Here is a 15,933-nt window from a genome sequence, read left to right as displayed (position 1 = left end):
TCCATCTTTAGTCTTATTGTGAATATTAAGGAGTGTTCTGATAATACTATCACACACATTTCTCTCTACATGCATGACATTTATACAATGTCTCACATCAAGGACCCTCCAATATGGGAGATCAAAGAAGATTGATCTTTTCTTCCATATATTTCTTGTTGTGACTTTTTTCTACGTCTTTCCAGTCACAACTTGAATGTCTTTCACACGTTCACATACTTGTGACCCACTTAAAGTCGTCGAAACTAATTCATTCTCTTGACAATCGTTAAATGCTTTGTTTAATTTACGAAAGGGATGTTTCGAACTAAGAAATCTTCGATGTCCAAGGTACATGATTTTCCTTCCATGTTTTATTTGAGAGTGACATATGTCTTCTTCACATATAGGGCATGCTTTGTGGCCCTTGGTGTTGTACCCACTCAAATTACCATATGCTGGAAAGTCATTGATTGTACGAAATAATATGGCATGCAACTTAAAAGAGTTACCTGTGAACCCATCAAAGACATTAACGCCTTCTTCCCATAACATTTTCAAATCTTCAACTAGTGGGCTTAAAGAAACATCAATGTCGTTTCCTGATTGTCTTGGACCTGAGATTATCAAAGATAACATCATGTATTTACGTTTCATGCATAACCACGATGACAAGTTATAGATCACTAACAACACAGGCCATGAACTATGTTTACTACTCAAATTATCATATGGATTCATTCCATCTGTAGCAAGTCCAAGCCTAATATTTCTTGGATCATAGCCGAAATTTGGAAACATTAAATCAATTTCTTTTCCATTGCAAACTATCTGCTGAATGCCTTAACATACCATCTTTTTTACGTCCATCTGCATGCCATCTAATCAATTTTGCATTAGTGAATAATCATTTCAACCTTGGAATTATAGGAAAATACCATAACACCTTGCAGGAACACCCTTTCTAACATCATATTCAGAATCACCATCTTTTTTCTTGTATTGTGATACCCCTATTGTGGACATTAACATAAATTTTCAAACTCTTTTTTGTACAACACACAATCATTTGGGCATGCATGAATCTTTTTATACTCCATACCCATCGAACACAATATTTTCTTTGAATCATAATTACATGTTGGCATCGTGTTACCTTCAGGAAAAATGTCACTTAGTAACTCAAGCAATTTTGTGAAACTTTTATCAGTCCACCCATTTTTGGCCTTCACATTGAACAATCTTAATATTACCGACAATCGTGTGAACTTAATGCATCCTGGATACAAAGACGTTTTTGCATCATTGCACAAATTTTCGTACACATGTGCATGTTTGAAGACATCATCACCAATATCATGAATCATTTTCTCTAGCCGATCTTCCATCTCCAAATCCCCTTCTTCTTCTACTTATGTTCGAGACACATGAGCACTTAGCATGTCTATTAATTCCCCATGCCATATCCACTTTGTGTAAGTCTTTAGGAATCCATCACATAAAACGTGCTCTCGTATTACTTCAATGGGTAGTCTTCGCTCATTTAAACAATTAACACATGGACAATAGAATATTCCATTATTATCTTGAACATTCCTCGAGGCAAATTCAATAAATTGTTCTACACCGCTCTCATATTCATCAGTTGTGCAATTATAATTTATCCAACTCTGCATATTCTCGTTATGTGTTCAATGATCACAATTGAATCCCAAAAACTAAATTTATTATTATATTGGTAGACTTAGAAAAGGAATTTCCAAAGAAATTATTAAATAAAAAATTAATAAAAATGTAACTAAACATATCTAAATTAGAAATGTCAACATGCAATTGGAAGATTCAAAGTAGTCAAATTCAAGTACACAAAATATTATCGCAAAACAGATAATTCACAAAATAGTTTAAACAAAAATGTATACACTTACTCCATTCCCAACAACTTCAAAAAAAAAAATCCAAAATTAAATAAACACAATAAAAAAAAACAAATATTTGTCATGTGAACTCCCCTCTCAGCAAATGAACTCCACCAATTTAAACTACCTAGCAACAATCCAAGGATGCTCCTAATAATTCACTTACAAAATTTAATTAACTTAAAAAATTCTAATTAACATTTTTTTTCGCTATTTTTCTCCTAATAAATAAACATCACATTACATTTTTTTTCTTTTTTTTTCGCTCGTTCTCGGTTCCTAATTTAAAACCTAATTTAAAGTATTACACACTGTCATTGTTCACTTTATTTTTCTTAAGAATATGTAAGAAAAAAAAAGAAAAAAAAATGTAACAACAATAAATTTATGAAATGTAAGAAATATAATTTATATCAACAAAAACTGCACCCATATTAATACTTCTTCCATTCCATTTTTTATGCCTATTAGAAGGGGGAAAAAACTATTAAATAAGTAACCACTTCCACAGGTAAGATTTTATTATTAAAGAGGGATAATAGTATGAACCTGTGATGAGGGGATGTTTAATGGAACGCAAGTGCGAGACAATATAGTCAAACAGAGAGGAAAGCAATCAAAGTCACTAACCTGGATTAGTAAAGGTGTATAATGTCATGTGTATGCTAAATAAAGCTTTAGGTTATACAAAAGAGGGAGCCCCGTGACCCACGCAAAACTATCTTTATTAGAGAGACAGAGGAGAGACTAGATTAAACCTGAATGAGTAATAAATCCTTCCGAGGCAGAACAAAACAGGAGACAAAGAAAATAAATACTCCTTAGATAATTGAAAACTTGCAAGGAAGTATTTCTCGCAGGTTATTAAAAGACTAACATAATAAGAATAAATAGGAGCTCATTAGCATCATTTGGTATAAATGATGAACCAGTCGAGGAGACAGCGAAACTAGAATCAGAAGCTGAGAAACCTTCAAAGAAAACTGGTATAACTGAACTAGTCAAGGAGACAATGAAACTAGAATAAGTAAATGAATGTATTTGAATAGTTTGATAAATCACTTAAAGGGTAATGTTTGCTGAGTATTGGTTATTTTGATTTAGAGATATTGGAATATGGTATTATAGATTTATGAAATAGCTATATTAGAGTAATTATCCAACTCTAGTAGAGAATTTGTTACTTTGGTTTAGTATATTTGATAACATAACAATATGATTGAAATTTTTGGATGAAAATGTGAAATAGATCATATTGTACAAATTGTTTTTTGCATATATCGCCTAAGCAAGAAGATTATCACTCAAGCGAGAATAGAATGAAAATATGAGGTGCTCTCGGGTCCATTTTCGCTCAAGCGAAAATTGGGGTATTGTCTAGGGATTCATCTAGAAAAAGATATCTTGACTCTCCTAATATAATGAAAAATATAGATGAAATTATTGAGATGGTGAGAGTTGAAGAAGGTCATCTGAATTGGTAATTTGTTTGAAGGATAACTAACTTGACTTATTATATGAGTTAACCCTGTTATACTAGAAAAGATGATATTGAGATTATTTATGTGCATAGTTGTGTGGATTTAACAGTGAGATAGTATGACAGGTGTAGATCTTTGAGTCTAAGTCAATGCACGAGTCTTTTGAAAGTAGAGTCAAGTGTCTAAGTATGTTAGTCAATGGAAGTCTGACCTGAGTAATATGAAAGATGAATTATGATAGACACTTGACGGATTTTGAGAAAATGTATGAAAGTTGATGACTTTATGTTAATTGAAATTGAATTTATATAGCAAATTTTTTTCCAACTAGCTTACCTTGTTTTTGTTATGTTTTGCTTTTTTTATCTGTGATAATCGTGTATTTTACACAGGAGCAAATCAGACTGCGGAGAGAAATATTCCCAATGAACAGATGAAATATATATATATATATATATATATAAAGAAAACTTGTTGATGTCTGTCAAAAAAATTCTATGAAGACAAATATAACTTGACTACTATACATATACATTGAAAATTCACGCATATTATAATATTAAATGTGGAAAAAAATATAGAGATGTTATAAGTGACGTTATCCATTGTGAGTATTTTGAATTATGATATTTTTAGCTTAAATATGGTAAACCACTTCTGAGCTTAGAAAAAAGGGTAAATCTTATATAGGGTGAATGAAAGTTGTTTGAAAATGGTTTGACTCACAATTTTCTATTTAACTTATACAGACACAAAAGAGCCTTATACCAATTTAGTTGATCTAAAATCCTCAATAACCTTATTCAGCACTTAAACAAATATTCTAATGTGTATTTTATGTTTTAGCTCATAAAATGTAACTCACCTAAACCCTAAATTCACCTAATTAAGTTATGAAGTTTTTTAGAATTCATCATACAAAGATGAGTAGAAGAAGTCTTAAATTCTTTACCTTGCATAGTTAATCAAATAAAAGGTATTTAGAAAAAAAGTCTTTCACACAGTCTGAAGTATCTATTTTATGTTATAAAATCAAAATGTGTAAAATAAAATATTGAAATCATTTAATAACAATAATGGAATTTAAAATATTATATTCGAAAAGTAATATATTATAAGTTGAGAATGTTAAACTTAACAATAGTAATAATGATAAATAATGTATTGTTACAAAATGATTTAATGTAGTGTTACCAAATGATATAGAATTCCTATATAAATTTAATTTATTTAGTAAAAATCATAAAAACCAAGACGCACAAACAAACAAAATTAACACCTTCAAGCTAGGATTTTTTTTTTAAGTGTTCCAACACTTATTATTTATGTAGCATATTATAAATTAATTCTGATATATGTTCTCTGTAACAACACTTTTTAAAAAGAGAAACAGAAGTCAGCATGCATTTTTTTTTCTTCCTTATCTCCATTCCTCTCTCTCTCCATATTCTCTTCTCTCCCTCTCTTTTAATTTCTCTCCCAATCTTCATCTATTTTAGAATCTGATCATACCAAGTTGTAGTAGAGGAGTTAAGAAACATTTCTACTCGATCAGATTTTTAAACAGAGTAAGTTCATTTTTACTCTAAATATCCTTTGTTCTCTTTTTTTCCATAGGATTTAGTCATCAATCTTGGTGGGGTCAGTTTAGAAGTTTAATCCTCTCAACTTATTCTATTATATACTGAATTTTTGTTCTGTTTGGATAATTTGCATTAGGCCCGTAAATCTTGAAGCTTATCCAAACGGTGGGGAATAAAATTCTAAAAGTTGCTTGGAAAGCAAGCAATTGAGGTAAGGGAAGCTAAATTTAATTTTTAATAGCACCCTAGGATAGAAGATCTGAATGCGGAAGAGACGTGGTCCCAATATTCAATTTCTCTTGGAGGGATGTTGTGTGTTTATATATATTGGGTTGTTTGTTTATATATTATTTAAATTTGTGGAAATATTCGGTTTTGATGATTTAGTATTAAAGTGTTATTTTTTATGTCAAATAGACTTTTGAATATTGTGGATCATTTTTTAATGATATTGTATGACGGAATGGTATGGAATTGAATTCATACATTTGGGATAATGTATGGACTGATGTTTGTTGTGTATTAAGTATTGATGCCTATGTGGTAACAAAGATCTCTGAGCTTCACTGATGATCTAAGTCACATAGACTAAGATATCAGGTGGTGAGAAGCTGATGGGGGAGTTCATGCACACCGTGACATATGAGATGCATGGCTTGGGTTGTATTGAACTTACCCTGATCCTTTCTGTTGGATTCGCTGGTAATCTTTGGATCAGGTGTTAGTCTCTGATAGGACTTACTTAATACGGGTCTTCTGGAAGACGTTGTTTGTTGAATATTCTGGATATGTAGATCCATGTGAGATCTATGTGATTGTTTATTGTTGAGATTTGAAGAAAATTGAATAATTTGAGAAATTGGCCATGTAATTTTATTTTCTATTTTAATTTAATTTTGTATATAAATTTTATTTTCACTAGCTTACCCTTGCTTTTTGTGTTGTGTTTAAACTGCGATAACTGTACTATGTACACGAGCAAATGATCATATAGGTGCAGGAAAGCCTTAGAGGTTTCAGAGTTTTATTTTGAGTTATGGATATGTAAATATTTGTATTTCTATAAATCCTAATCATTTATTAGGAATGTTTTAAAAAACTCCAAGTTTGTACAGAAATACGTAGAACTTGTATTGTAATAGTTAGATGTTATTTTCTGGGGTGTTACGTTTAATGGTATCAGAGCGGTTCATCCTTAGGATAACCTGAGGGTAGTGGGTTTATTCTGTTTCTCCTGCGTGTAGATTTTTGTTTAAGTCTAGCCTCAAGATTTAGTTAAAAGTTTCTAATTTGATGTTTAACAAAGTTGTTTTCTTGAAATTTTGTTTGTGCTTAAGTCAAATTAGTTGTTATGAATAAAGATGAAAGTATTAAGAATGAAAAGAATCTTGATAGAGTGGTGAGGGTGCACACTCATGACTAGATCAAGATTATTTTCTATCTTAATTCTAAGTAGCTAGAGCACATTTTAGAAAGTTTTGATTGGTTTATACCTGTTTCGTATGATTATTTCTTTTAAGTTAATTTGTCTTAAAGATGTAGTTGGAAATTTTTAGTAATTTCTAACCCAATTCTTTACGTGCTTAGTAGATGGCACGTAGACCACCTACTGCTCCTCCACCAGTAGATATGCCCAACTTAGCTCGGGCAATAGAGATGATGGCAACAACTTTGCAACAACAAAGTGCTATTATGGCACAACAGCATCAGGCTGTCATTCATCAATTAGAAACAACTAGATTAGCAGTTGAAGCATCTCAGCTACATCAACAACCCCATACCTTTAGTCTGGAGGATTTTCTGAGACACAATCCACCCAAGTTTAATGGGAAGGTAAATCCAGATGGAGCAGACCAGTGGGTGAGAGACATAGAAAGAATCTTTCAAGCTACTCAATGCTCTGAAGAGAGAAAGTTATCTTATGCCATCTATATGCTTATTGAAGAAGCTGAGTTCTGGTGGATAGGCATGAAGCAAATGATGAGAGACAAAGGAGAAGATGCCACTTGGGAGAACTTTAAAGTAAGATTCCTGGAGGAGTACTTTCCTGATAGTGTCAGGTATGCAAAAGAAATTGAATTCATGTAGCTAGAACAAGGAATCTTTAAGTCACTGAATATGCTACTAGGTTCAAACACCTAGCTAGATTCTACACCCAGACCATGACTGAGGCTTGGAGATGTAGAAAAATTGAGTTTGGGTTGAAGCAAGAGCTTAAAGAAGTGGTGATTCCTATGTCCATTAGAGATTTCCCTACTCTAGTGGAGAAAGCAAAAGTAGTGGAGTGTTTGAAAAATAGTAGCAGACTTGCTAAGTCTCAAGTGGGAGGACCTTCTAAAAGCATGCCTAAATATGAAGATAGAAAGAAACCTTATTTCATACCTCAATCTTATAGCAGTGGAAGATCCAGTTCTCAATCACCACCTAGTTTCAGATGTTTTAGATGCGGTGGGCCACATGTTGTTAGATTTTGCCCTCATCCAGTGTCAAATGTGACATGTGATAGATGTCACAAGTATGGTCATGCAACAAAAGACTGTCGTGTCCATTTGGGAGCTCCAAGTTCTGGCGGAGTGCAACAAGTACAACAAAATAGTAATCAAAAACCCAAAGCTGCTGGTAGAGTTTTTGCTATTAGTGGAGCTGAAGCTTCACAATCTGATAGCCTTGTTAGAGGTATTTGTTTTATCCTTGGAACACAGTTATCTGTATTGTTTGATTATGGGGCAACCCATTCTTTTATATCTTTTGATTGTGCTAAGAAACTTAAGTTGCCAGTCCAAGAATTAGAATTTGAGTTGGTGGTATCTACACCAACAGAAGGGATTATAGTAACTTCTTCCATGTGTGCTGAGTGTCCAGTAATTATAGATGGGCAAAGATACAAGATCAACATGATTTGTATACCTCTAAAAGATTTGGAGGTTATATTGGTAATGGATTGGTTGTCTGCTAATCATATCCTTATAGATTGTGGTCAGAAGAAGTTAATTTTCCCTATGTTAGAAGGAATGCAGGTTATCTCAGCTCATTAGTTTGAGAGAGAGATACAAGAAGGTGCATAATGTTTTATGCTCTTGGCTTGTTTTATAGTTACTGATAAAGTAAAAAAAGATATGTTTGTAGTTCAGGAGTTTATGGATGTATTTCCTGATGAGATTCCTGGACTCCCACCTAAAAGAGAGATAGAGTTTGCAATAGACTTGATTCCTGGAGCAGGCCCAATGTCAATTTCTCCATACCAAATGGCACCAGCAGAGTTAGCTGAATTGAAGAAACATCTAGAAGACTTATTGGAGAAGCAATTCATTCGACCTAGTGTTTCTCCACGGGGAGCTCCAGTGTTATTAGTGAAGAAGAAAGATGGTTCGTCACGCCTATGCATAGATTATAGACAATTAAACAAGTTAACAATCAAGAATAAATATCCTTTTCCTAGAATTGATGACCTGATGGATCAGTTGTATGGGGCAGTTATCTTTTCTAAGATAGACCTACGCTCAGGCTATCACCAAATTTTAGTGAAAGCGAAAGATGTTCAGAAGACTGCTTTTAGATCAAGGTATGGTCACTATGAATTTCTGGTCATGCCATTTGGTGTGACCAATGCTCCAGCTATTTTCATGGATTATATGAATCGGATATTCAGACCTTTTCTTGATAAGTTTGTGGTAGTGTTCATAGATGACATCTTGATTTATTCTCGTACAAGGGAAGAACATGCAGAACATCTTAGAACTGTCCTGAACATTTTGAGAGAAAAACAGTTATATGCTAAACTTTCAAAATGTGACTTCTGGATGTCATAAATACAATTTTTAGGACATGTCATCTCTGCACAGGGAATCTCAGTAGATCCTTCTAAAGTGGAGGTTGTACTTCAGTGGAAACGTCCTAAAACAGTTACAGAAATTAGAGGCTTTGTTGTGTTAGCAGAATATTACAGGAGATTTATAGAAGGTTTTTCTAAAATAGTGGCTGCTTTGACCCAATTGACTAGAAAGGATCATCCTTTTGCATGGACTGAACAATGTGAAAGAAACTTTGAAGAGTTGAAAAGAAGGTTGACTAATGCTCCTATATTGACAATCCTCGATACCAATCAGTCTTTTGAAGTTTTTTGTGATGCTTCCTATCAGTGATTGGGTTGTGTTCTAATGCAGAATAAGAAAGTTGTTGCCTACGCTTCTCGTCAGTTAAAGGTGCATGAAAGAAATTATCCAACTCATGATCTAGAATTGGCAGCAGTTGTCTTTGCTTTAAAAATATGGAGACATTTTCTTTACAGAGTTAGTTTTAATATGTTCAGTGATCATAAAAGCTTGAAGTATTTGTTTGATCATAAGGACATTAATATGAGGCAGAGAAGATGGATTGAATTTTAAAAGACTATGATTTCCAGCTAATATATCATCTTGGGAAGGCAAATGTTGTTGCAGATGCGTTGAGTCGTAAAAAGATACAATTGTCGTCGCTTGTGATTAGAGAGCTAGCATTGATTGAAGATTTTAGGAGTATGAATTTGGAGGTTTCAATGTTGTTCCGTCCGGTTGACCGGGACGTCTTCGTGCGCGACCTCAACCGTCAGCTAGGGACTCCTTCCCACTGGTTATCTGTGGATTCCTGCAAAAAAAAGAGGACAAAGAGGCGCCCTAGCGGCCGTGTGCACTCCGACGCTCAAGTCAGCCAGCAAGAAACACCAAAAACTGTCCACCTACGTGTCTGAGCACCGCGTATGGCACTCTGAAGGTGGTAAAAGAATTGTGTATATGTGTGTGCTGTCTCTTTCAGGCAAAAATATTCTCCAGTCACTTGTGTGTAACCTTGAAGTACGAGCAAGCAACTAGAGAGTTCTCTGGTAAATTTGCCGAAAGTTCCAACCCTTTTTCCAACATTCTCCGCGCTATTTAAACTGCCCAAGCATTTAAAGCGTCTTAAAGCGCTTTTAATCACAAACGTAACGCACTCATTAAAGCGCTTAATTAGAAAACGTAGCGCATTTAAGACGTTGAAACGCTCGGGAGCCATTATAGTACCTGAATGCTCGAAAGGGAAACTGTATTGAATAACCTTTAATTACCTGGCACCTGACTAAAGGGTGTTTCTATTCTGGCATGGCTGTCGTACACGTGGAGGGCCTCATGACGCCATGGCCCCATCCGGGGACGCTTCTGCCCATCTGGGGACGTTTCTACGTGTGAGTCCTCCTGCTGAGAGTGCTACTGCGCTAGGGGTGACTTTTTGGGTGCCAACTCATGCCCCCAAGTATCTAGTCACTTACTTTGAGAGCGTATCTGCCTTCCTTTTGTACTCTGCACCCGGTTGCCCTGGGCGTGACTTTCCTCTTGAGTCGTATCTGCCCTACGGGCGTCTCTGGGGCGGCAGGAGCACGTCACGAGTCAGGTTGCCCTTCACTGGTACTATTACTATGGCCTTGAAGCCACCTTTTCCTTCTCTTTATCGTTGCCCCGTGCTATTGGGACCTGAGGCCTTCCCACGGCGTCGCTCCCTCCATGGTCTTTCCTACCCATGGGTATCGGGGAACCACACCGTGATTGCCTTACTTTAGCACTGTTTGATCTGGCGATGCCCTGATTGGGCGACGCCTTCACCTAGGCGACGCCTTGCCTTGGCGACGCTTCTGCCTGGCTGTTTGAACTGGCGACGCCCTGGTTGGGGCGACGCCTTCACCAGGTGACGCCTCCTCTTGGCATTCCTCCACCTAGGCGACGCCTTGCGTTGACTTTGACTCTCCAGCAGTTGACTTTGACCTTGACTTAGTCAACGCCCGGATACGGGACGGTACAAATGTCTTCAAATTGCATTAGTTGTAATACACTTGTTATAACTAATGAATTTCTGGAGAAGGTGAAGGAGAAGCAGTTGGAAGATTCAAAATTGAAGAACTTCATGGGTTTATTAAATACTGACAAAGCTAGAGACTTTTCTTTAGGAGTGGATGGTATTTTGAGATTCAAAAATAGAATATGCATACCAGAGGATAATGAACTAAAGCAAACAATATTATCTGAAGGTCATAAAAGCAAACTCAGTTTACATCCTGGAATGACCAAGATGTATCAAGATTTGAAGAAGTCTTATTGGTGGCATGGCATGAAGAATGATGTAGCCAAGTTTGTAGTTGCTTGCTTGACTTGTCAGAAATCAAAGATTGAACATCAATTACCTGGAGGCATGTTAACTCAGTTAAACATTCCAGTGTGGAAGTGAGATAGTATCTCAATGGATTTTGTTACCCACTTACCACGTACTTTGCGGAAGCATGACTCTGTTTGGGTTATATTGGACAGGTTGACAAAGACGGCACACTTCCTACCTATAGACTTGAGAATCTCTATGCGGAAGTTGGCCCAGATTTACATAGATGAAATAGTCAGATTGCATGGTGTACCCTCCAGCATAGTTTCAGATAGAGATCCCAGATTCACCTCCAGATTCTGGAAAACACTTCAAGAAGCTTTGGTTACTAAACTCAGACTTAGTTCAGCATACCATCCTCAGACTGATGGACAATCAGAGAGAACTATCCAGTCCTTAAAGGATTTGCTTAGGACTTGTGTGTTAGATCATTTGGGCAGTTAGGATGAAATTCTACCTTTGGTAGAGTTCACTTATAATAACAGTTACCAAGTTAGCATAGGAATGGCTCCTTTCGAGGCATTGTATGGAAGAAAGTGCAGGACACCTTTGTGTTGGTTTCAGGATGGTGAAAGTGTGTTAATTGGACCAGAATCAATACAACAAACCAATGAGAAAGTCAAAATGATTCAGGAAAGATTGAAAACATCTCTCGGTAGGCAAAACTCTTATGCAAATCAAAGAAGAAGACCTTTAGAATTCTCTGCAGGTGAGCATGTCTTTTTTAGAGTTACACCGTTCACTGGTGTAGGAAGAGCACTCAAATCCAAGAAATTGACTCCTAAGTTCATAGGACCTTACCAAATTCTCCAGAGAATAAGCCCTATGGCTTATGAAATTGCTTTGCCTCCTTCTTTAGCTAACATTCACAATATTTTCCATGTATCCCCGCTAAGAAAGTATGTATCTGATCCTAGACACATTATAGAGTCTGATTCCATCCAGGTGAAAGAAAATTTGTCATATAAAGTGAAGCCAATAAGAATTTCAGATTCACAAGTGAAACAACTTCGTGGAAGAAGTATTCCCATGATGAAAGTATTGTGGGATCACATCTCTGGAGATTCCACTTGGGAAATTGAAGAGGAAATACGAACATCATACCCTAACCTCTTTCTTGGTAAGTTCATTTTCGAGGAAGAAAATTTTTGTAGTTGGAGATAATGTAACAGCAATTTTTTAAAAACAGAAACAGAAGCCCAGCATGCATTTTTTTTCCTTCCTTATCTCCATTTCTCTCTCTCTCCATATTCTCTTCTCTCCCTCTCTCTTAATTTCTCTCCCAATCTTCATCTATTTTAGAATCTGATCATACCACGCTATAAAAGAGGAGTTAAGGAACATTTCTACCCGATCAGATTTTTAAACAGAGTAAGTTCATTTTTACTCTAAATATCCTTTGTTCTCTTTTTTTCCTTAGGATTTAGTCATCAATCTTGGTGGGGTCAGTTGAGAAGTTTAATCCTCTCAACTTGTTCTATTATATACTGAATTTTTGTTCTGTTTGGATAATTTGCATTAGGCCCGTAAATCTTGAAGCTTATCCAAACGATGGGGAATAAAATTCTAAAAGTTGCTTGGAAAGCAAGCAATTGAGGTAAGGGAAGCCAAATTTAATTTTTAATAGCACCCTAGGATAGAAGATCTGAATGCGGAAGGGACGTGGTCCCAATATTCAATTTCTCTTGGAGGGATGTTGTGTGTTTATATATATTGGGTTGTTTGTTTATATATTATTTAAATTTGTGGAAATATTCGGTTTTAATGATTTAGTATTAAAGTGTTATTTTTTTATGTCAAATAGACTTTTGAATATTGTGGATCATTTTTTAATGATATTATATGACGAAATGGTATGGAATTGAATTCATACATTTGGGATAATGTATGGACTGATGTTTGTTGTGTATTAAGTATTGATGCCTATGTGGTAACAAAGATCTCCGAGCTTCACTGATGATCTAAGTCACATAGACTAAGATATCAGGTGGTGAGAAGCTGATGGGGGAGTTCATGCACACCGTGACATATGAGATGCACGACTTGGGTTGTATTGAACTTACCATGATCCTTTCTGTTGGATTCGCTGGTAATCTTTGGATCAGGTGTTAGTCTCTGGTAGGACTTACTTAATACGGGTCTTCCGGAAGACATTGTTTGTTGAATATTCTGGATATGTAGATCCATGTGAGATCTATGTGATTGTTTATTGTTGAGATTTGAAGAAAATTGAATAATTTGAGAAATTGGCCATGTAATTTGATTTTCTATTTTAATTTAATTTGGTATATTATAAAATTTTATTTTCTCTAGCTTACCCTTGCTTTTTGTGTTGTGTTTAAACTGCGATGACTGTACTATGTACACGAGCAGATGATCATACAGGTGCAGGAAAGCCTTAGAGGTTTCAGAGTTTTATTTTGAGTTATGGATATGTAAATATTTGTATTTCTATAAATCCTAATCATGTATTAGGAATGTTTTGAAAAACTCCAAGTTTGTATAGAAATACGTAGAACTTGTATTGTAATATTTAGATGTTATTTTCTAGGGTGTTACATTCTCCAAGCATAAATATCAGCAACAAATGTTATCTCTCATATATGCATTTTAAACTGAGGGAGATAAAGAATTCATGATTATACCTAAACGTAAATAAATAAATAAAACAAGAGTTTTATATTATTATTACTATATAAAAATTAAAACTAGGTTATAACATATCTATTGATTAACTTTATTTACTTGACTATTTACTAATTTTAAATAATACTACACTATTTACTCTATCATTAAGAAAATTATTAAAAAAACTAATTTTAAAAATTAAAAATAATTAATTATTATATAAAAAATAATTAATATTTAAAATAATTTGTATTATTATTACAAAGTGGACTTTAAGCCTAACTCAATCCACAAAACCAACTCATAGGATGAGGTTTGCACTCACTTATATACAATGAAATATTCGCATCTCTAGTCGACGTGGAATTTTCAACAATTATTATTAAATAATTTTTAAATTTGTATTTAATTACTTATTAATAGTTTAAAAATTATTTATTAATAATAGAAATTATTTTAAATATCAATAATTTTTTAATATTTAAAATTATATTTAATTTAATTAATATAGTAACTAGTTATATTTAATCTTTAGAATTAATTTTTATTTAATGATTTTATTATAATATATTTCAAATTTAAATATGGAAGTTATAATACCATTTTGTAAATTAATATTATATATATATATATATATGAAAAACAATATGAGGAAAAAAAAAACTAAAACTCATAATTAAGGTTAAAAAAAAATTCAAATTGTGAAATCCAATTCATAATTATCCAATATCATATTACTTTTAATCAATTTAAATGGATTTATCTTAAATCCAAATCCATATTTTTGGATTTTAATTTCAATCCATTTAATTGGATATGGATTAGATACATATTGATACATTTTTTGATTATCCAAAATGGATTTTGGGTTGGATTTTGACTTGGCTTAGGCTTAGGTTGAGCTGAGTCAATCAGACCCAGGTCGAGCAAAGTTGAACAGAGTCCATGTCGATCCGAGTCGGCCAACGCCCAAGTTGAGCTGAGTCAGTATGGGTCAAAGTCGAGCCGAGTCGGTTCGGGCCCAAGTCGAGTCTAGTCGATCCAGGCTAAAGTTGAGTCGAGTTGGCCCAAGACAAAGTCGACCCGAGTCAACCCGGGCCCGAGTCGAGTCGAGGCGGCCCGTGCTGATGTCGAGTCGAGTCAGTCCGGGTCGAAGTCGAGTTGGTTTGGGATAATGTCAAGCAAAGTCGATCCGGACCCATATAGAGACGAGTCGGCCCAAGCCCGTGTCGATCCGAGTTGACTCAGACCCATGTTGATTCGAGTTGACTCGGGCCCATGTCGATATGAGTCAGCCCGGGACAATATTGAGCCATGTTGGTCTGGGCCCTTATCGATCCGAGTCGACTCAAACCTATGTTGATCCGACTCGGCCTGACTCGAGACCAGGTCAAGTCGAGTCGGCTAGAGCTGAAGTCGAGTCGGTCCGGGTCCATGTTGAGCCGAGGCAGCCCGTGCCCATATCAAGTTGAGTCAGCTCGAACGCATGTCTTGATGAGTCCCTTCGGATGAAGTTTGAGTCGAGACCGAGCCCATTTTAAGCGAAGTCGACTCAGGTCCAGATTGAGTCGAGTCAGTCTGACCCTTATCGAACCGAGTCGACTAGGTTCTCGGATCTGTTTCAAACTGAATCGATCAAGACTCAAATCGATATGGATTTAATCTAATTAATAAAATAAATTTAATTTAATTAATAAAGTAAATTTAATATAGATTTAATTTATTTTAATTGAGTTTGAAAAAATTCAAATAAATTTAATCTAATTAAAATAATATAAATTTTGGAATCCAAATCATTTTATTAGATCTAGATTCCATCCAGAGTTGATCACCCCTTCTTATAATGTAAATAATGTTAATAAAATATTCACAATGGAGGGGTATCTAGCTGTAACATTTATGATTTGTGTAGGTGTTCCTGCACACACATATATTTATATATATATATATATATATATATATATATATATATATATATATATATATATATCAACAACTGCTTGCTTCTGCATTCCTGCAATCAATATACAGAAGATACAACATAGCGAGTTTGACGCAGGAAAGAAAAATGTGGGGATTGAGTAGAAAAGGAGTTTCTGGGTTTTCATCATCTTCCACTGCACTCCAAGTTACTCAAGGGATCCATGCTACCGCTCTCACTGCAATTGTCACAGGTCGCTCTTT

General features: G+C 34.9%; 1 protein-coding gene across 3 annotated transcripts in view; it reads left to right on the top strand.

Moving 5' to 3' along the window:
* Positions 1-15,757: 15,757 nt before the first annotated feature.
* LOC137837608 (short-chain dehydrogenase TIC 32, chloroplastic) overlaps positions 15,758-15,933 on the top strand; it is a 30,946-nt gene continuing 30,770 nt past the window's right edge. Inside the window, exon 1 of one of the 3 annotated variants that reach the window (XM_068646653.2) lies at positions 15,758-15,923. In XM_068646653.2, coding sequence (XP_068502754.2) covers positions 15,818-15,923 — 106 coding nt within the window. In that variant the 5' untranslated portion in view covers positions 15,758-15,817. The remainder of the gene's footprint in view (positions 15,924-15,933) is intronic. The other 2 variants (XM_090301790.1, XM_090301789.1) reach the window with 2 other exon arrangements.

The sequence above is a fragment of the Phaseolus vulgaris genome, chromosome 4, assembly GCF_051622355.1.
Source record: "Phaseolus vulgaris cultivar YP4 chromosome 4, ASM5162235v1, whole genome shotgun sequence".
Taxonomy (NCBI): domain Eukaryota; kingdom Viridiplantae; phylum Streptophyta; class Magnoliopsida; order Fabales; family Fabaceae; genus Phaseolus; species Phaseolus vulgaris.
Note: the sequence above shows the minus strand (reverse complement) of the source record. Positions and strands in the feature narration are given on the sequence as shown.